This window comes from Myotis davidii, unplaced genomic scaffold, assembly GCF_000327345.1.
Source record: "Myotis davidii unplaced genomic scaffold, ASM32734v1 scaffold134, whole genome shotgun sequence".
In the NCBI taxonomy this organism is placed as follows: Eukaryota; Metazoa; Chordata; class Mammalia; order Chiroptera; family Vespertilionidae; genus Myotis; species Myotis davidii.
This window is the reverse complement of record NW_006288853.1, coordinates 3,249,762-3,271,238: the sequence shown is the minus strand read 5'-3', so window position 1 is coordinate 3,271,238 and position 21,477 is coordinate 3,249,762. Positions and strand designations below refer to the sequence as shown.

Here is a 21,477-nt window from a genome sequence, read left to right as displayed (position 1 = left end):
GCGCTCCCTGCACATACAGGGTAGATGGACAAAGTCGGCGCTCCCTGCACATACAGGGTAGATGGACAAAGTCGGCGCTCCCTGCACATACAGGGTAGATGGACAAAGTCGGCGCTCCCTGCACATACAGGGTAGATGGACAAAGTCGGCGCTCCCTGCACATACAGGGTAGATGGACAAAGTCGGCGCTCCCTGCACATACAGGGTAGATGGACAAAGTCGGCGCTCCCTGCACATACAGGGTAGATGGACAAAGTCGGCGCTCCCTGCACATACAGGGTAGATGGACAAAGTCGGCGCTCCCTGCACATACAGGGTAGATGGACAAAGTCGGCGCTCCCTGCACATACAGGGTAGATGGACAAAGTCGGCGCTCCCTGCACATACAGGGTAGATGGACAAAGTCGGCGCTCCCTGCACATACAGGGTAGATGGACAAAGTCGGCGCTCCCTGCACATACAGGGTAGATGGACAAAGTCGGCGCTCCCTGCACATACAGGGTAGATGGACAAAGTCGGCGCTCCCTGCACATACAGGGTAGATGGACAAAGTCGGCGCTCCCTGCACATACAGGGTAGATGGACAAAGTCGGCGCTCCCTGCACATACAGGGTAGATGGACAAAGTCGGCGCTCCCTGCACATACAGGGTAGATGGACAAAGTCGGCGCTCCCTGCACATACAGGGTAGATGGACAAAGTCGGCGCTCCCTGCACATACAGGGTAGATGGACAAAGTCGGCGCTCCCTGCACATACAGGGTAGATGGACAAAGTCGGCGCTCCCTGCACATACAGGGTAGATGGACAAAGTCGGCGCTCCCTGCACATACAGGGTAGATGGACAAAGTCGGCGCTCCCTGCACATACAGGGTAGATGGACAAAGTCGGCGCTCCCTGCACATACAGGGTAGATGGACAAAGTCGGCGCTCCCTGCACATACAGGGTAGATGGACAAAGTCGGCGCTCCCTGCACATACAGGGTAGATGGACAAAGTCGGCGCTCCCTGCACATACAGGGTAGATGGACAAAGTCGGCGCTCCCTGCACATACAGGGTAGATGGACAAAGTCGGCGCTCCCTGCACATACAGGGTAGATGGACAAAGTCGGCGCTCCCTGCACATACAGGGTAGATGGACAAAGTCGGCGCTCCCTGCACATACAGGGTAGATGGACAAAGTCGGCGCTCCCTGCACATACAGGGTAGATGGACAAAGTCGGCGCTCCCTGCACATACAGGGTAGATGGACAAAGTCGGCGCTCCCTGCACATACAGGGTAGATGGACAAAGTCGGCGCTCCCTGCACATACAGGGTAGATGGACAAAGTCGGCGCTCCCTGCACATACAGGGTAGATGGACAAAGTCGGCGCTCCCTGCACATACAGGGTAGATGGACAAAGTCGGCGCTCCCTGCACATACAGGGTAGATGGACAAAGTCGGCGCTCCCTGCACATACAGGGTAGATGGACAAAGTCGGCGCTCCCTGCACATACAGGGTAGATGGACAAAGTCGGCGCTCCCTGCACATACAGGGTAGATGGACAAAGTCGGCGCTCCCTGCACATACAGGGTAGATGGACAAAGTCGGCGCTCCCTGCACATACAGGGTAGATGGACAAAGTCGGCGCTCCCTGCACATACAGGGTAGATGGACAAAGTCGGCGCTCCCTGCACATACAGGGTAGATGGACAAAGTCGGCGCTCCCTGCACATACAGGGTAGATGGACAAAGTCGGCGCTCCCTGCACATACAGGGTAGATGGACAAAGTCGGCGCTCCCTGCACATACAGGGTAGATGGACAAAGTCGGCGCTCCCTGCACATACAGGGTAGATGGACAAAGTCGGCGCTCCCTGCACATACAGGGTAGATGGACAAAGTCGGCGCTCCCTGCACATACAGGGTAGATGGACAAAGTCGGCGCTCCCTGCACATACAGGGTAGATGGACAAAGTCGGCGCTCCCTGCACATACAGGGTAGATGGACAAAGTCGGCGCTCCCTGCACATACAGGGTAGATGGACAAAGTCGGCGCTCCCTGCACATACAGGGTAGATGGACAAAGTCGGCGCTCCCTGCACATACAGGGTAGATGGACAAAGTCGGCGCTCCCTGCACATACAGGGTAGATGGACAAAGTCGGCGCTCCCTGCACATACAGGGTAGATGGACAAAGTCGGCGCTCCCTGCACATACAGGGTAGATGGACAAAGTCGGCGCTCCCTGCACATACAGGGTAGATGGACAAAGTCGGCGCTCCCTGCACATACAGGGTAGATGGACAAAGTCGGCGCTCCCTGCACATACAGGGTAGATGGACAAAGTCGGCGCTCCCTGCACATACAGGGTAGATGGACAAAGTCGGCGCTCCCTGCACATACAGGGTAGATGGACAAAGTCGGCGCTCCCTGCACATACAGGGTAGATGGACAAAGTCGGCGCTCCCTGCACATACAGGGTAGATGGACAAAGTCGGCGCTCCCTGCACATACAGGGTAGATGGACAAAGTCGGCGCTCCCTGCACATACAGGGTAGATGGACAAAGTCGGCGCTCCCTGCACATACAGGGTAGATGGACAAAGTCGGCGCTCCCTGCACATACAGGGTAGATGGACAAAGTCGGCGCTCCCTGCACATACAGGGTAGATGGACAAAGTCGGCGCTCCCTGCACATACAGGGTAGATGGACAAAGTCGGCGCTCCCTGCACATACAGGGTAGATGGACAAAGTCGGCGCTCCCTGCACATACAGGGTAGATGGACAAAGTCGGCGCTCCCTGCACATACAGGGTAGATGGACAAAGTTGGCGCTCCCTAAGTGCGAGAACAGACACATTAAGTGGCCAACTGCCTTTGCCCATCTTCCTCATCAGCCAAGACTCCCAGAATGTGAAACCAACAGGATTTCCCCTGAAAACTTAAAAAATTAAATAGAACACCAAGTTGATATCCAAGATCTTTATTGATTTAACTGTAACAGCAACCATTGGTGAGAATTTATTTTTTCACTAATTTCCAAACACCTGCTGGTTTGAAAGGACAATTAGACAAAAAACAAACAAACAAAAAAAAACAACCACCAAAAAACCCAAACCCAAAACAACTGATCACAGAATCACACAGGACTGCCTCAGGACTGCATGGTGCCCTCTGCCATCCATCCATGATAGTGAACTGGATGAGGGGTCAGGGTCAGCCATATCAAGGGGGATGAAGGGAAGATCAAAGGAAGAACTGGCAGCCTCTGCTTTCCATTCAGAATGGATGGATTGGGCCACTGGTGTTGCTAAGACAGGGAAGGGCATTTTTGAATGTCTAAAATATTTTAAAGATGCTTAAAATGGACACGGAATATGTGAGTGTCCAGCGGGCTCTCTAAGCCACCTTCTCGAAGGTTTACCCTGGGTAGCACAGGGTCTCCTCACCGAGGGAGGGAGACGGCTCCATCTTCAGGTGAAGGGAAGGCACTGGCTCACAGTACTCAGTGATGTGGACACGCAGCAGGAGCAGATGGCTGACGCGCGGACAACTCGCCCTTCTCTCTACAGTGTTCCTCCCCCACTCTCCTGGTTTCAAGTAAAAATCACCCTTGGCTGGGGCTTTGCCTTTTTTTCTTTTTAAAGATTAAGATGGAGAGAAAGGGATGGCAATGGGCAAGTATGGCTGTTCTGTGCTAGATCCATGGAATTCTCCAAGTTTGAAGTGTCCAGGAATTCTGGTTTTAAGCACCGACAAGAGTTCCCGTTGCAAATTTCAGCACGGCTAAATGATTATCAAGCATTGCAGCATCTCTCAGCCCGCCTCCCACTCATAGAAAGGTGGCAGAGTTAAGAGTTTAAATACTCCCGAAAATGTATTTTCATCTTCATAATATTTTCCACCAGCATCTACAGTATGGTCTGCCAGGGCTTCAGGCAGAGGTTAGGCAAAGAGAAACCACAGACCATGTGAACAAGACTGGGAAAGACCTCCTAAATCTAAGCTTTCCCAAAAGGTATCAACTTCCAGGACCAGCACAAAGAAATGTGCATTCCAGAAGCTGAGAAAGGTGGCATGAATGATTGTTTGAAAAAATAGCTATGTATCAATCATCCTTAGTCTTCAGTAAAAAATTTCTGGGAGCTTGCCTCAAGGAAACTCCAATACTCAACTGGAAAATGATTACTAGAACAGGAAATCCCCCTGGGTGACAAGCATTCTAAAGATTTGCCTCCAAATCTGTTTTCATCTTTTACTGAAAGCTGAAAGGTAAAGAACTTTGGGGCGAAGGAAGTATGTGTGATAACTGCACCCCCTTCTAGTCCAGACAGAAACTGCCCTCTCAAAGAAACAATGCCTTTTTAAAACAAATACTACTCCCCTCCCAGAGGTCACAGGTGAGTGATTGAGTTTCGCAGATTTATCAATAGCTGCCGGTATGCATGTAGTCCAGAAACATGCCAAGAAGGGAAAGTTCTGACCCAAATAAAGGCACTGGGCCTCCTCTTTAAAGAGATATACAAGGGGCTGAGGGCCCTGGCTCAGCAGCCGAGATGCTCAATACCCCATTGAGGAGCCAAGATGGGAGAATAGAAAAAGGTTCAATTTCTGGGATATTACTGCCCAGATGAGCCCCTTGCACCAGTGGCCTTGATTCAAAGCAGACGCTCAATACATACTGGCGAATGATGGGCTCTGGGATGAAACCCACACAAACCCAGCGGGTACATCCTAACGGAAATGTTTGAACTGGGAAGGTAAGTTCTGAGAGTCTCTAAGAGCTGATAAATAAAACACCGTCTAGGTTGACTCCACCTTAAAATCAGAAGGAAAAGCATAATTAATTTGAAGGTGCCTCAAAGATAAGTTCCTTTCTTTGGGAAGAAATAGCTGTTTCTTATAGCTGCCTCAGTAGCAATGCTTTTCTTCAAGCCTACACTAAAGCAAGCAGGGCTACAGGTAAGAAAATGTTTCTCGCAACAGTGAAGACAAGACTGGTTCTTGGGCACACGAGTTAGCCTGTAATACTGAACTTAAAGGACAATCAAGACCGACATTTCTAATTCCCAGATGTTCCCTACTTTGACGAGTAGCCCCTTGGGTGAATAGCTGAAGACCAGGTGTCAAGCATCGACTCTGGTGGGCCTGGTTCAGATGCCATCATCTATTTCACCCTGAATCTGAACTCTAGAGCAAGCTGGGCTACAGATAAGAAAATGCTGGTAAGAGGCAGAGTGTAAATCCATACACGATGAGTTCTTATATTACTTTTCTTCAGCTCAGTAATCCAACATCTACTTCACATTTGCTCTCTTTGCTAGAAACCCTAACTCCGATTGTCAGCTTTAGTGGATCAGCTACACAGACCCAATCCCCTTGGTCAATTCCTGGCTAGAGGGGATAGCAAGTAAGTGGTATTGAATTTTTAGGGACTTGCAAAGTAGCATCTTTGGGCTGCTGTTAGCCAGGCAAGTGTATATGCATTATGCTCTCCCGGGAGCTGCCATTTCCTGCCACCCCTCAAAACTAGCAGGTAGCTTTCAGGAAATAATCTGTCTTCTATCCCGGTTTGGTGATAACACATCTCAGAAAACTGTTCTCAGTAGCAACATCTCTCTCAATATATCATCTAGTTTAAACCTAACCCCCACTCCTTTTGGCCTGGTTTCATCCTGTTAGGGGGGAGGTGGTTTGAAGATATATCCACAAATCCTTTGATACTGCCCTGTACAGTAGGTAGGGGTCTATTTCTCCCCTTGAGTGCAGGTTGGGCTTAGTGGCTTGTTCCTAAGGAACAGAATAAGAAGTGAAGGTGTGTGCTTTCAAAGACTGTCATAAAAGGCACTGCAAATTCCTCCCTGCCCCTTCTTCTCCCAGATCACTCACTCAGGGGGAAGCCAGCGGCCATGGTGTGTGGACACTCACAATATTCTACACAGAGACTTGCATGTGGAGAAGCTGAGGCACCCTGCCAACAACCACAAAGAGAGAAATCAGAAGTAGATTCTCCAGCCCCAGACAACTGCAGACCCTGCCAACATCTTGGGCTGCAACTTCCTAAGACCCCTGTGCCAGACCCACGATGCTAAGCTGTTTCCAAATTCCAAACCTATAGAAACTGACAGATGATGTTTGCCTTTTTAAGAGTCTGAGTTTGGGGGAGTTACGCAGCAATAGATAACAGAAGTGGAAGGACAGACGCTTGGCTTGGAAGCCTAATACCCAGAAGCCAGTTCCTCTGCTCTGTGTCCTAAGAACTCGGTAAGTACTTACACAGAATGAGGAAGTGGTGAGCTGAAGAAACCGCACCATAAAAGAACGGAGAACCACGACGATGCATACCTCCTGCAGGAATTTGGAGAAAGAGGTCATCCTCATTAAGATGAACTGTCACCAGAAGTACAGAAACACGGTTCCCTCTTAAAAGAAAAATACAAATGATCACTAAGATTTTAAGAACCGTTTCACTCAAATGGTACCCTAAGGATGTTCCCTCCCTAAGGAAAAGTCAGGATGGATAGTTCATTCAGGGATTTATCTCTGAGTTTCCTTTCAAACATCCAGAAGTAAACCACCTACTGGATCCTGCTTGCCCTGAAAACGATTTGGAGGCTTGGCACAAAGGTGTCACCTGTTGGAATTTTATGTTGCCTTGTGAAATCATCTTTAAGATACCCATTAATGAAGTCAAAGTATTTCTAGTGGCAGTGGGCTCCAGGAAAGAAGTTCGCCCAGCAGTAAGGAAGTCCTTGCAGAGGAGGCTAAGGACTGGGTGCGGCTGTACTATACGGCTGACACTCCCAGGAATACTAGAAACACGGCTTCTAATTAGGGGACCCGTACAGAGCTCCCCCAAGTTGTCAAACGAAGGGGAAAACTGTATCTTATACCACTCAAGCTGGCATGTCTTAGTTCCATTCCCCACTGCTCGGAGAGGCGGCTGAGGTTTCTGAGCAACAATAAGGTCAGGAAGGGGACACTCTTCTGCTCACTGCCAGCCCAGCCAGCGGTAGTTGGAGTTGGATTCCTCAGGCGCCAAGGCCACGGTGTGAAGAACGAAATCTTCACTCCTAAAGAATCATGCTCCAGGGACAAAGGCGTCCTAAGCCAGCTTCTTAAGCAAATGACAGTGTAACTTGAGATTTCCAAGAGAATGTAAAGCGAAACCTGGAGTTTAATTAAAATCGGAACAGGGATACAGTAAACAAACAAACAATACTTTTCTGATCATCAGCTTCTGAGACTGAAAGCATCTCCAAACTTTGGAGGTCCAGCTTATTCCTGAGATATCAACCATCACAAAAGGTTTCACTTTGTGAACTATTCACATTTTATAGCAGAAAGCAGAACAAAGTTCCTTGGACATGCTCCCTCTTTTGTCTAAGATGTATTTGCACACAGGGTCTTTTCATAGTTCAAAAGAAAAACAAACAGCTTTCTTTCTTAGCCAACTGGCCTGTTACTCTCACCCTGGGCTGTGATCTCAATAGATGATTCAGGGCACCAAATCCAACCAGAAATTCCCAGGATATCAGAGGCTACTTGTCTTTCTATGAGGGGACAGAGGCATTAGTCTTTCTAAGAGGGACTGAGTCACTCTCCTGGGATTACTGTGCCAGTCAGTAGTCAGGGGGGTGGCCAGGGAGCAGAGGGAATGACAGAGCAAAGGGTAAGGGAGAAGAAGGAGGCTTTCATGAACAACCCACAAGGCAGAACGGTCCAGCTTTACCACCCACCCACTACAAACGCCAAGCATGCACACCCAAAACTAGGAGGAGGAAGGGAGCGCTCCTAAGGGACGGCAGGAGACAAAGGATGGTGACATGGAACAGCAGACTTGCCTACAGACATTTCTCACCTTCCTAACACTGGAAGATGTAATTAAAAAGTTGCTGTTCAGAATTTACTGAAAACATATCTAAAAATAGGTCTGTAGTCATCTTAAAAAATAAAAGGTCACTCCTCAGATAAGAGGAGTAACAGATACTATCAGATACCAACACCTGAGGTATCTTTGATGTATATTTGAAACATGGCCTGGCAGAGGAAAAGGAAGGAGAGAGAGAGAGGAAGGGAAAGAAAGGGAAAATTCAGAGTACAAAGGGAAAGCAAGAAAATGGGGAGGAACACATTTTGAAGCCCATGTTTATCTATCTCAGCAGCCAAATAAAGCAGGTCCACAAAGGAAAAACATTTAGTTTTTCTAAGAGCATTCTGGAAGTCATCTTTAAAAATACAAAAAACTGCAGCCTGCGATATTACAATGCTCATTGAATTAAAAAAACAATGACAACTAAGACTAGTGACTCAAATGAGCCAAGGTTCTTCCAAAATCATGCTTAAGTACTATGATCAGGCCTCATCCAAAGTGCTCTATCTCTGAAATCATGTGGATGCTCAGAGTACAATAGGACTACAAGCAACATGATGCAAGAAGGGAGGAATAGGAGAGGAGGAAAGAACAGCTGGTTACTGACGACCCCCTCATGTAGAGTTTAAAAATGCTTGCACACATGTGCTAAGTAAAGGAATGGAAAGATAAACTATTATACCAAAGACAGAAGGCATTCCTCCCAGAGGATGGAGGGGAAGCAGACCTCAGAACAGTGTCACAGGTAGTGCTACCAGAGTTGTACAACCTGTGCTGGCCCCAGGGACACACACCTTAAGGGACAAGAGAGAGCAGCTCTTTTCTTGTTTATTTCCCTCTGGTTTTGAAGACCCCAAACCAGACTGTTGTAGCACTGAACCATGGGTGGAAGACAGGCAGGAGACACAGGATAAGAACATGAACAATGCTGAACCCAGCAAACCTCTGTAACACTTGCCCAGACTCTCCTGGAAGCCAGCAATTGTTGGTAGGTTGATATCTGATTTTGGATTTTCTTTTTTAATGGGGGGAGGAGGGTGTCTCAATACAAAAATGACTAAGAAAGCCAGAATTCAACTGTTTTCCTTTGTGGGCTGCTTAGTTCTACAGAAATACACCATGGGCCTTCAATCTAATCTAAGTGGGAAAGGGAACAGAAGCAGGAAGAGGAAATAGTCAGATGAAGCTCATCTTCGCATCATTTGGCACCCAGAGGAAGAGGAGGGGGCACTGCAATGGGGACTGCTGGTACTGCCTCTTCTGTGTTTTCATTGTTGATCCTATTGGCCAAATCAGGTACACACACAGGTATCAGCGTTGCTGCTATTCTTCTGATCCTTGCAGAACAGTTAGATGTCCATCTCAAACTGAGCATCATCCCCTAGTTGGAATGAAAAGATGAAAAGTCTTACACAAAAAGGAAAAGCAAAATAGCTTTCATTGTCATTCCCTCTGCACGAGGGTAAAAAATTAATTCAAACTGTCCAATTTTCTGCTGCCTTAAAACAATTATTCGGCTTTGCTTTGGCTGGTCTTTTTAATCTTGGGGGAGAAAAAAAGAATGGCAATCACATCACCAATGGGAAGGAGCATTTGAGAAAAGGATGGAAATGAAAACCTTCCCGGTGTCCCTTTACCTACAGGTTGACCACACAGGAATCCTGGGGTGCTTCTTGCCATCTATCACATCAGCACACTCTTCTGGAAGTTTTGAACTTTGGCCCCGCTTTGAATCGACACTTTGTCCATTAAAAACTCATTTGGAATTTGAGGAGGCGGAATGCTGGCTCATGTACAGGGTCACGGAGTGCAACCTGAGGTGGACTTCAGGAGCTGGCTGTTTCAACCTCCCTCTTCTGCTTCCAGAGACAGCAAGGACTCATTACTAACTGTGTGTGTGTAGGGGCTGTTTATTTAAATATTATAGGCAGTCCTAGAAAACGGGAGGAAAAACCTATTGCTTTCCCCCACAAGCTAGAAATGGGGACTTTTAACCAGTTAACTGCCACATATTTTGAATTTAATTAAAAAAGATCCGACGCTTGCGTCTATACCTGCTTATGGTCTAGAAATGGTTAAACAGTTTTGTTTTGTGTTTTCCCTAGTCGCATAGAGCCCAAGTTCCCTGATTTTTTTTCCCTCTGCACCCACTAGATGAAATTTGATGCTTATTTGGAGCTTAGGGTTTCCATAACATTTCAATTAACTTTGGTGAGGGTAGTGGGGAGGGAGAACTTAGAGACATATAATTAATTGACCATTAGTTATAATTGAAGCATCAACATTTTCCAACCCATAGATGACATACAGATTTCTAGGGTCACCCTCTTGAACCCCAATACCAGCATTCTCTTACCAACTGCATGCTTTCTGTCATGATTGTTCAGGTTGTTCAAATTGTTTACTTCTACTTTGGAGTCTTCGATTAAGGTGCTGGGGCTGGTGACTCCTGGGATATTGGGCAGATGGCAGGGTGGGGTCTGAGCCATGGGAGAATTTCGACGATCCAACAGAAACTTTCGATCATAAATGATTCGGGTTCCTGGAAAACATCGTTGGACAGAGTTTGAAACAAATTAAGGGGTTATCATCATATAATACTACCCAGGAATTTATTTTAAATCCCAACTAATTCTAACCCTTAAGGATTTTACAGGGGTTAGCTTGAACTTCCCAGGTCTCTCTGCTATCTGGAATGCCTTTTCCTTCTCTCCAGCTGGGGAAATTCCCTATTTACCCTTCAAGCTTCAGTTTCAACATCACTTCCTTTACAAAGCTTACATCAATTTTACTGGTCCATTTATTTATGTATTCATTTCATTGGTTGCTTCTTGTATTCTTGTATGTGCCCTCACTGCAGATTGAACTCAGATTGCCGTTCTAACCAACGGAGCTACCCAGCCGGGGCTTTTTTTTTTTTTTTAAGATGTTCTTCCCCCGCATCTTACTCAATATACATGAACTATTATAGGACTCTGGTTTAATCTATTTGCACCTCTAAAGACTGTGAATTCCGTATGCCAGGGCCATGACTTATTTATATCTGACGTAATCATTACATAGATCTTCAAAAAAAAGTTTTAAATAAAGTTATAAACAAGTATGTGAAAAAATAACCAATAGATAGATGGCCACCTTTAAGTTAAAGGCACTGAGAGAGACAGTTTTCCAGACAGGATTATAGTACAGAAGCTGAAATTGACAAACCAGTCTGCTTACCAGTTAAGTGCTACCAGAATATTTTATTATTAGAGGCCTGGTGCATGGATGTGTGTACCGGTGGGGTCCCTCAGCCTGGCCTGCGCCCTCTCACAATCCGGGACCCCTCAGGGGATGTAGCAGTGCAGGAAGCAGCAGGCGGCCAGGAAGGAGTCAGAGCCAAGGGCTGGGCATCACTCCTGTTCATTCCGGTCCTGTTGCCACCGCGCCACTTGGTAGCACTGCCATGGAGGCAGGAGAGGCTTGCACCGCTGTAGCTGTGCTGTCCAGCCATGAGCCCAGCTTCTGGCTGAGCAGCGGTTCCGATGTGGGAGTGCACTGATGGTCAGTGCACATCATAGCAACCGGTCGTTCTGGTCCTAATGGTCACTTAGGCTTTTATATATAGAGATAGTTCTGAAGAGTGCACTTTACCTGATAAACAGTTAAAAAAACCTGCTGCTGTCCATTTACAAGTGCCTAATGTTGACCTAATGTAGTGGATGCCTGAGCTCTGCTGCTGATTCTAAAACTACAGTAAGCTCAGGAGGAAAGATGTGGTGACCTTGAGTGAAGTCTATTGAATGGATAAGATGGAAAGGGGAGCAGCAGCCCAGCATACTAGCCATCCCTGCCCAAGTAACAAAGGGTATAGTCATGTGGAGGTTTCTTGCTCATACTAGGCTTAAATCCAGGAAAGAAAAACCTGCTTTGGAGGTGTAGGCATCCAGTTGAAGGCAATCCTATATAAAAGCCTAATATGTAAATTGACTAAACCACTGAACGACTGGTGGAATGACAGGTCGCTACGACATGCACTGATCACCAGGGGGCAGATGCTCAACGCAGGAGCAGCCCCCAGCCCAGAGGCCTCAGGACAGCCAAGGTGGGTGCCAGCGGGGGCCCCCAATCACCCCACCAGTTGCCCACAGAGGGAGGTGACCTGCAGTGGTGGGGGACAGGGCCGGCGAGCAGGCGGTGCCAGGCCAGCCAAGGCAGGTGCCAGCAGGGGCACCCCAATCATGCTGCTGGTCACTCCACAGATCAGTCTTGATCGCTGACCAGGCATAGGGACCCTACCCATGCACAAATTTCGTGCAGTAGGCCTCTAATATTATATAAAGTAAAAGTGTGCAAAGTCACTCAGTTTAAAGAGGTAGAATGTAAATACTACAAAAAGCAGAATGCAAATGCTTTTAGATTCCCATGTAAAAAGAAAGAATACTGTCATCCTATCCTATATAATAAAAGCCCAGCAACTGAACGGCGGAACGATCAGAACAACCGGTTGACCAGTTGCTATGATGTGCACTGACCAGCAGGGGGAAGATGTTCAATACAGGAGCTGCCCCCTGGTGGTCAGTGTGCTCCCAGAGTGGGAGCGCCACTCAGCTGACCAGGATGAGCAGTGCTCCCACAGTGGGCCGATCCCCGCAGGCCACGCCCCCCTGCAGCGCATGAATCCCGTGCACCAGGCCTCTAGTAAGTATGTCCGTTCTTTGGTTTATCTCTTCTTGTCCCCACCAAGTGCCCACCAGTGGATGAATGCATAAAAAAGCTGTGGGATATTTGCACAATGGAATACTGTGCAGCTGTAAAAAAAAGAGGGATCTCTTATGGTTTGGGATAACATGGATGGATCTGGCAAATATTTTTTTTTCGATTCCGGTTAAGGGCATGTACCTTGGTTGCAGGCATATCCCCAGTGGGGAGTGTGCAGGGGGCAGCTGATCGATGTTTCTCTCTCATCGATGTCTCTAACTCTCTATCCCTCTCCCTTCCTCTCTGTAAAATATCAATAAAATATATTATAATAAGGAGAGTTTGATTCAGGCAGATTTTCTCAAATAACATGTGACAAGCTATATACTGGGAAACGGAAGAACAAATATACAGCTAACCAATCTACTTGAAACATAAGGAAGCAAGTGGGGGGAAAAGCAAGATATTTACTGCAAGAGGAATAAAAATTCTGGAGTTCTCCCAGAAAAAGAAAGAAAAAATATTTAATCTAAATAAGTAATACCAACATTAAATAGTTGGGAAATGAATTACAAACTCAATAATTTCCTTGGGATTAAGAGCCGTGGTAGTACCATGACACTGTTATACCAATGCTAGTAAATAATTTCCTTTTGACTAGAAAGAGTAAACTATGTGAGGAAGTGTGTGGCCAATAGAGACTTTACCCTCCACTCCTTCCATCCTTGCTTTAACAATCAAAATTAAGGTCTAAACATACCATCTTCTCAATAATACTACAAATCAGTCACCTTTATGGCTTTCAAACCAACTCCAAAGGATATCAATTTTCTTTTTTACTGTCTAGTTCTGTTGCAACTATACTGCACACACAATCATATTTATAGTTTATAAAAAGTGAAAATAAAATATCTGGCTCTCAGCCTCTCCTTAATAAACTACTAAGGAAAATACTGTGCCATACTTGGAACCTACTAAGACAGCATTTTTGAAGGTATCTGTATCAGAATCTTCTGGGATGCTTGTTAAAAAAACATTCCAACTGAATTCAAATCTTTGGGATTAGAACCTGGAAATCAGTATTTTTTTTCAAGTTCCCCAATCATTCATGCGTTCATTAAAGTTAAGAACGCAGCATCATCCTTCTTCCACAACCCTGGTAACAGTGCTTTAAGAATAGATGAAATATCAAATAATTAGTGAGAGAGGGAGGGAAGGGACAAGAGGGATCATTTTTAATGGATGATGCTGAGACTCAGAAAAATGACTTAAAGCCACAGAGCTAACCAGAGGCACAGTCTGAACTGACCCTATAGTCTCCTGACCCCCAGTCCCACCCTCTTTCCAGTCTACCTCACAGTCACTATGATCTCCAAGAGCGGGAGTGAGCTGCCTAAAGTGAAAGGGATGGAAGGATATATTACTTAATATAAATAACAGGTAAACAGCACATGGTATGGCAAGCAGTTTATACCAATCATTTGCCCTGAAGCACTGCTTTTCACAACCGGATAAGGGGAAGTGGTGGAGGCAGTTTTTTGTTTTGTTTTCTAGTTCGGCAAGGCCTGATTACTTATACATTTTATAAATTATCTAATATTTGTACTTCTTCTAACATGACAGAGAAATGTACCATTTTAAAAATTATGTGAATAGGGCCTGGCCGATGTGGCTCAGTGGTTGAATGTTGACCTATGAACCTGGAAGTCATGGCTCAATTCCTGGTCAGGGCACATGCCCAGGTTTAGGGTTCGGTCCCAGACCATACCAGAAGCAGCCAATTGATGTTTCTCTTTCTCTCCCTCTCCTTTCTTCTCTCTCTAAAAAATCAAGAAAGACATAAAAAAATAAAAATTACAGTAACTCAAAAAGGCACTTGGCTATTATGAGTCATTTTGGATAGCAGAAAACAGTGCAAGTTTCAAAAAGTGAATAATTTTAGTTATTTTGGTTGAAAATTTTTCTCATATGGATTTAAAACATTTTACTATCGCCGAAACCGGTTTGGCTCAGTGGATAGAGCGTCGGCCTGCGGACTGAAAGGTCCCAGGTTCGATTCCGGTCAAGGGCATGTACCTGGGTTGCGGGCGCATCCCCAGTAGGGGGTGTGCAGGAGGCGGCTGATCAATGTTTCTCTCTCATCGATGTTTCTAACTCTCTATCTCTCTCCCTTCCTCTCTGTAAAAAATCAATAAAATATATTTTTTTAAAAAATAAACATACACACAACAGACTGGCACTGCTAAGGCAGCCAAGGCCTTGAGGAAGGACGGTATCCTTCAAAACTAGAAATTGAATTAGAAAGAAACAAAGCACTTGTCAAGTAACCCTAGTATTCCATTAGGAATTCTCAACAATTCTCCATCTGTGCCTCATGTAAGGGCCCACCAAGAGATCAGAAATAAAGATGAACAAGCAGCAAAGTGCTTCTAACGAAAGGAATTCGGCCTCCCCTAACCCCCAATATGGGAAAATCAGAAGTGAAAATACAGAAAGGACTTACAAAGAAAGTTGTTTTCTCTGCTTTTAATTCCTTCAACTTGGGAGGGTGATAAAAGTCTGTGTTTGATTGATTAAAGCACATTTCTGAACAAACTTCAGTTTTAAACATCTGTTCTTCATGGAGGCTCTGGAGGAAAAAGACTCTTACAAGCTCTACGCCAGATAACGCAGAGGAAACTAAAAGCTGCCGAATTCAGTATCCTCCAGGGAGGCTGATGGTGGCCAGCCCACTTCAGTGTGTGCAACCATGAAATTCCTAACGTGCTAATAAAACCAAGAAACGGACAATTTTTACATCAACAAAAGAACAATGGGAGACTCGGGATCTACTAACTTGGTGTACAACCAAAATTATTGTGGCAAATGGAAAACATCCACAGTTTCTGTAAAGCCAATCTTACTGTCTTTTGACTAACTCCAAGTCTCAATAACTTCCCGGAGCAAAGATTTCGACGATATTACGGTCGAAGGATGGCTCCCTGCCTAATCACTTAGGACACTGCCATAACAGAACACATACCTCGGCCGAAAAGGAAGTTGACAATGACTATGCTCCTATTCAGAAGGTCCAATTTAAAAGAGGCCTTAGAGAGCATCTGCATGCAGGAAGCCTGTTATTTTACAGGTGAAGAAACTAATATCCAGAGAAGGTAAAAGTACTTGTGGAGATCACAGTGACAGAGGAGTTTGGAAATCAACATAAATAAGTGAGGTCCTCTAAGCAAGTATGGCTTGGTTCTCTTGAGTCTTGGCTGCAAAAAATTAATAGAAACAAATGATCTTTTCACCTAGAACCAGGTCCAAAATGGTGTATGAACCACAAATTAATCTTAAATGTCATCTGATTTTAAGTCTATCCAGCCCTGACCATCAGAAAATCTGGGTCAAAATAAAGTAAATCGAAGTATGTCCACTTCTGTTTAGGCTTGAACATTCACCTTGAAATAAATTTTCTCTACAAAAAATGCCAGGCCCTAACTGCAGGAAATGCTGGTTGGGATCCAACTGCAATCTGGATCCATTCTTTGGACTAGATTTCACAGATGTTGTGGCTCAGCCTGTCTGTAATGCTAATAACTAATGAAGGATCACTGCTATTGGTATGGGGAGAGTACTCAGATTCAAGTCTGGCTTTCACTCCAACAATGTGCTTTCCTCCCAAGTTCACTCCTCTTAGGCACGTCTTATTAAAAAAAAAACACAAAAAACCCAGCCTGGCTAATGTGGCTCAATGGTTGAACATCAACCTATGAACCAGGAAGTCACGGGTTCGATTCCTGTCAGGGCACATGCCTGGGTTGCAAGCTCAATCCCCAGTAGGGGGCATGCTGGAGGCATCCAAACGATGATTCTCTCTCTACCTCTCCCTTTCTCTCTGTGAAATCAATAAAACCATATTTTTTTAAAAAATTGAAAATGATAACCTAGGCTTCATCTATTCAATCAGGTGAATGACTGAAAGTCTCAACTGACTTTTGTCCTAGTATAAATGGAGCAACAAAAATCTTTTAAATATTAATTTGTTCTTCTGAAGTCCTGAAAAAGTTCTGCCATTTTTACCAAGCAACTATTCTCCTGCTCGGGCTCCCTTCTTCTACAACCAGCTGAACTAACTTGTGTCTGTAAGCCATGCAATACCCCCTACTATAAAATTGTCCCTAAGACTCCAGTCCTCAAAGTCTTTGCTAAATAACCCCTGGGAGAGCTAGTTTACAGATTCGTCCCTTTTCATCCTTCCTATTAGACATTTCCACCTTGCACAGGTCTGTCCTGCACGCTGCAACCCCTACTTGTAAGAAGAGCCCTGTCTTCTCTTGCCAGAATGCACCTGCCTTAAAGCACTGCTGAGTACCTCCAGGATGAGGATTTGCTTACTCCTTTCTCCAGGCTCAGAATTCAGTTTCTCATCAGCAAAAATGCACCCAACATAAAAAAAATAAAGTATATCTTCTTTAATAAATCCTTTGGCTGCTCATGAATATGAGACTAAAGCTGACTCTCCCATGGAGTGGCAACACATGTTAAATTGTGTTACTCTGAGATAAGTAAATGCCATCTTCCTTGAATACAAGACAAAGTGATCGCCACCTTTCATTATATTTTTCATGCACTTCTCACATGTAATAATGAAAGCCCTTTCGTAAATTAACAAAAGCTAGAGAACCAGAGTTCATTTGCTTGTTCAGAAGTTTTTGGCCTAGAATAAACTCAGCCCCAGGTCACTGAATTAGAAGTTTTACAACAGCCAGAAACTGCCCTTCCTTCCCCATATCTACACACAGCTCTATTCCTCTCTCCTAAGAAACCAGATTAAAACTCAGGACTCCCCCAAAATTCTCTTATTTTATTAACAATCTGAACAGATTCTTTCCCCTTCTTTCCGCCTTCTCCTTGGTTTACTGACCCTTCCAATGGCCTTCAGGTAATTCTGGCCCAGTGAACCAATAACAGCTCTGGCAGAGAGAAAGAGTAAAGGCACGAACATGATTTCAGGCCATCATAGTTAGTTCCCCTCTGGTGCTCTTGTTATGGCAACAGCATATTTTTCCACAGCTGATGAGGCTGTTATGCAGGGAAAAAGGCAGAAAGGAAGGCTAAAAGAAGTGTCTATATTTCTGCTCATTCCCCAGAGCACAAGCCTCCCTGAAGGAGACAGTTCAGAATGTAAAAAGGAATAAGGTAGCAGAAAAAATCGCATTAGCTAGCATTCCAAATGTAGAAAAGTGTCTTTAAATGTCTGAAAACTTCCTTTTTCAGCAAAATAAGCATCTTATGATAGGAGGAGGAGAAAACTGGGATAGGGATAGGACACTAAATTTGAGGCTACCCACTGCCATTAATTAACAGTATGGCATTCACTAACAAGTTACTTAATTTTTCAGGGCCTCAGTTTCTCTCAGCTAACCAGTGTTGTGAGAGTGAAGCCAAATAATAACTTTACCTTCCACTGAGGCTAGAAGTAGCTTCTCAAAGAACCAAAATAAAATAAAATTCAAAGGCATTTTTTCTTATAATTTATTCAACAAAAATTGTTCTCTTCCCTAATAATGAAAAAGCAATATGAGAAATCTAAGAGATTACAGCAAGTGTGTTTTCACCCACCTCTCATTTCTCAAACCACAGGAAGGCAATTTTGAGAAACCAATGAATAAAGAACTCAAGAGGGGAGAGATGGAGATAGTTAAGGTCACTATGTTGTGAAAGTGCCTGCCCAGTCTGATCATTTAGGGCATCAACACCGTTATCCTGGAATGCTCGGACATGTATATGTCTCCAAGTCTGAGACAGGAAATGCTAATCCCCTTCCTTCCCAGGAAATAGACTTCCAGGACAAGCCTACTGACGCTAATTTTTCTAAATGTTTTCAAGTCTGAAATATATGTTAGCACTTAACTCTGTACAAGTATTTAGTTCTAGAACTAAAAACCATTTCCATCCTCAATACCCACCAAGATTGTAAGACCATTCAGCCCTGGCCAGTGTGGCTCCGTTGGTGGGAGCAGTGTCTTGTGCACTGAAAGGTCACGGGTTCCATTCAGGTCAGGGCACATACCCAGGATGGCATAAGGGAGGCAGCTGATCGATGTAAAACATTGATGTGTCTGTCTCTCTCTCTCTCTCTTGCCCTTCCCCTCTCTAAAATCAACAAAAACATACCCTTGGATGAGGATTTAAAAATGTATATATTTTAACACCATTCAGAACAAGGATTGCCTTTCCTACTTTTGTCTGTAGTCCTCCTTTGTGCAAAGCACTGCAATGGGCCCACAAAATTCACCTCCAAGATACCTAACCACATTAATTCAGGTGTCTGGAGGAGACCAAAAAACAACAGTCTTACCCTGGTTCTGGGAAATAAAATTACATGGGGGCGGGGGGGGGGGGGGGGTGAGGGTATTGGGGTGGACAGAGGAATGTAACAAGAGAAATGAACAAACCATGAGGGCAGAAAATTTCCAAAGGGGAAATTAAATCAATAAGCATTAAACATCTCACCTGCACTGCATTAACAGCTATAAAATAGTGACTAAATCCAATCACAACAGTGCCATATCCTCTAAACACATTATGTAAGTCTTTGTGTTAAAAATCCAAAGATCAGGATGTGTCTACCAATGAATACAGGCTTAATATAATAGATGAGCTAACATGACAAGTATTTAAGTCTGGAAAACACACAACAACTGTGTGTGTAGAGACCATCTGGAGACAGGTTCAATGATATTTGAGAAAGTGTGTTGGGTAAATGAATCAGTATTCTTGGCAGAATAGTCCCAAGCATTTTAGGAACTAATCCAAACTACTAGACTGGATTCTATCTTTAAAGCAAAGCCTAAAGACCATGCCTTTATTTTAAAAGCACGGTAGCTTGGCTCTTTGAAATATGCCAAAAGGACGACCCTCTGTGCCTTTCCCTCAGGGGAATAATGATTACTATATATCAGTGATTTTTTCAACCGTGTGCCACAAGAATTTTTAAAACATGCAATCCCTGACTAGTCAGGGGCGCTCACCTCTTTTCCCTTAGATTGTCAAATAAAAATGACAACAGCCATCCGGTGTGCATGAATCAAAATTACATCTATTTTTGGTCAGATCCGCAAAAAATATTTTTTGGTATGCTGCAGATTTTAGTAATTAGGTTATGTGTGCCATGAGCTGAAGCAGAGGCATTTACTGACCCCACAGAACTCTCTACATTATAAATTCCTTTCCATCACCTCAGAAAAACAATATCCCATTCCTTAAAATCTGTCAGTTCAAGTTTCAGGCGACAGTGTTTGGAGCAGATTCTGCTCCACCAAAATCTTTCACAATTAAAAAGCGAGGTCTCAACATGTTCAGGGGCTGGCCTTAAACTGATCAGATCAGGAGGGAGGTTTCTCCAAGGAGCTAAGGCCACCTCGCTAAGAAACTCCACTGCTTTGCAGTTTAAACTTCCTTAAACTCAGCTCTCCACGCATGAACTTCTCTGGCCCAGGTCATTTTAAAGTCTTCTGAGCCAGCCACCGCACCCCCACCCGGCTAGGGCCTGGCTAGATTCCTCTGCAGAACTCTCTCCCAGACTTTTATCCCTTGTTGGCAAGGATGTCTTCTTACTCTAAGGTCCCTTCTATTGTGCAACGAATTCAAGGACCGCCAAGGCCTAACTGAGCCGGTTTGGGTGCAGCACCACTCACCAGTGGTCAGCCTCCGGGAACCATCCAGCAATCCTGGAGGCCGCAGGGGCTGCCAGCACTGTCCCAACCCTCTAGCGACAAGGCACCCCATCACCAAAAGAAGGCAACGTTCCTAAGTTAAAAATGAATAAAAATGAAGCACCGTCCCCTTCAGTGAGGTCCCTCAAGATCGCTTTCCAGTCTCCTCCCTTTGGAGAGCAGCCCAGTCAGGGGACGCACAACCTTTGAGCTCCCTTTTCCCCTGACCAATTCAGGGCTTCACCTCTACCCCAGTGTTCTTCCTTGTAAACAGTTCCTGGTCGTCTCTTTAAAAAGCAATGCCCGGGAACCTCCCTCTGCGCTGTCCCTTCCTCAAAATCAAGCCATCCCACGGACCTGGGCGCCCCCTTAATCACGGCCTCTTCATTCTATCCCCAAGCCCGTCGCTGCCAAAACCCTACCCCCTGACGGCTGCCAGCGCCCCACCACCGCCACCTCCTTTCCCTCGGCTATCACTCGAGCGTTACTTTATCATCACTCTGTCCTCCAACCCGGGGCTCCCCCCGCCCGTGGGGCCTCGTCCGCAAAGTAAACAATGCTGTCAAAGCAGGATAAGCTGGGCGAGGCTTCCAAACGCCGCATTCCAGCCGACTCCTGGAGTTCTAAAAGCAGCCAAACAAGTCGTCGCAGGGTCCCGGGAGCGAATTCCTCTCCCCAACTTCCTTTCTTTAAAGGCCTAGCAGACAGCTCCAAAACCAAGTATGAATGTGCACAAATGCACAACACGCAAGAGGCAGAGGCGATGCAGAACGCGTGCAAGGCCGAGTGCAGGCGAGTTCGCCCGGGAGGAGTCGGAGAAGGGGGAGAAAACTAGGTCTAGTGCCACGAAGCGGGAACAAGGGCTTCTCTTTCTTTTCTTTTTTTGCAAAGAAGAGCCACGTTTCCAGAGTGGGCGCGCGCTCAATGGAGCTGCGAGCGCGAGAGAACGCGAAGTTAAGGTTCCCGAAAGCGGTCCCACGGGGCTTTGGTGGAGCGGGGCAGGTTGGGTCGGGCCAGTTGGCCCCAGCCAGCGGCCCAGCGCGGACACGCCCTGAGTTAAAGGACCGTGGCTGCTTATCTAGGTATAACATGAGGAAAATCTACCTTATAAGATTGTTAGAAAGATTAAATAAGATAATGCAAGGATAGTACCCAGCACTCACATTTAACTTATATGATTTCAGCTGTAAAATCCTTGTCCAGAGAAAGAAATCCAAAGCAACCAAAAGAAGAACTCAGAGTT

General features: G+C 45.5%; 1 protein-coding gene across 1 annotated transcript; it reads right to left on the bottom strand.

Annotated features, from left to right (window-relative positions):
- Positions 1 to 7,140: 7,140 nt before the first annotated feature.
- On the bottom strand, positions 7,141 to 10,418 carry EIF4EBP2 (eukaryotic translation initiation factor 4E binding protein 2; the record flags this gene model as incomplete). The annotated part of the gene is made up of 2 exons (XM_015562104.1): positions 7,141 to 9,235; positions 10,211 to 10,418. Coding segments are annotated over 2 exons (240 nt in total), but the record flags the coding sequence as incomplete, so codon positions are not given.
- Between the last annotated feature and the right edge of the window lie 11,059 nt (positions 10,419 to 21,477).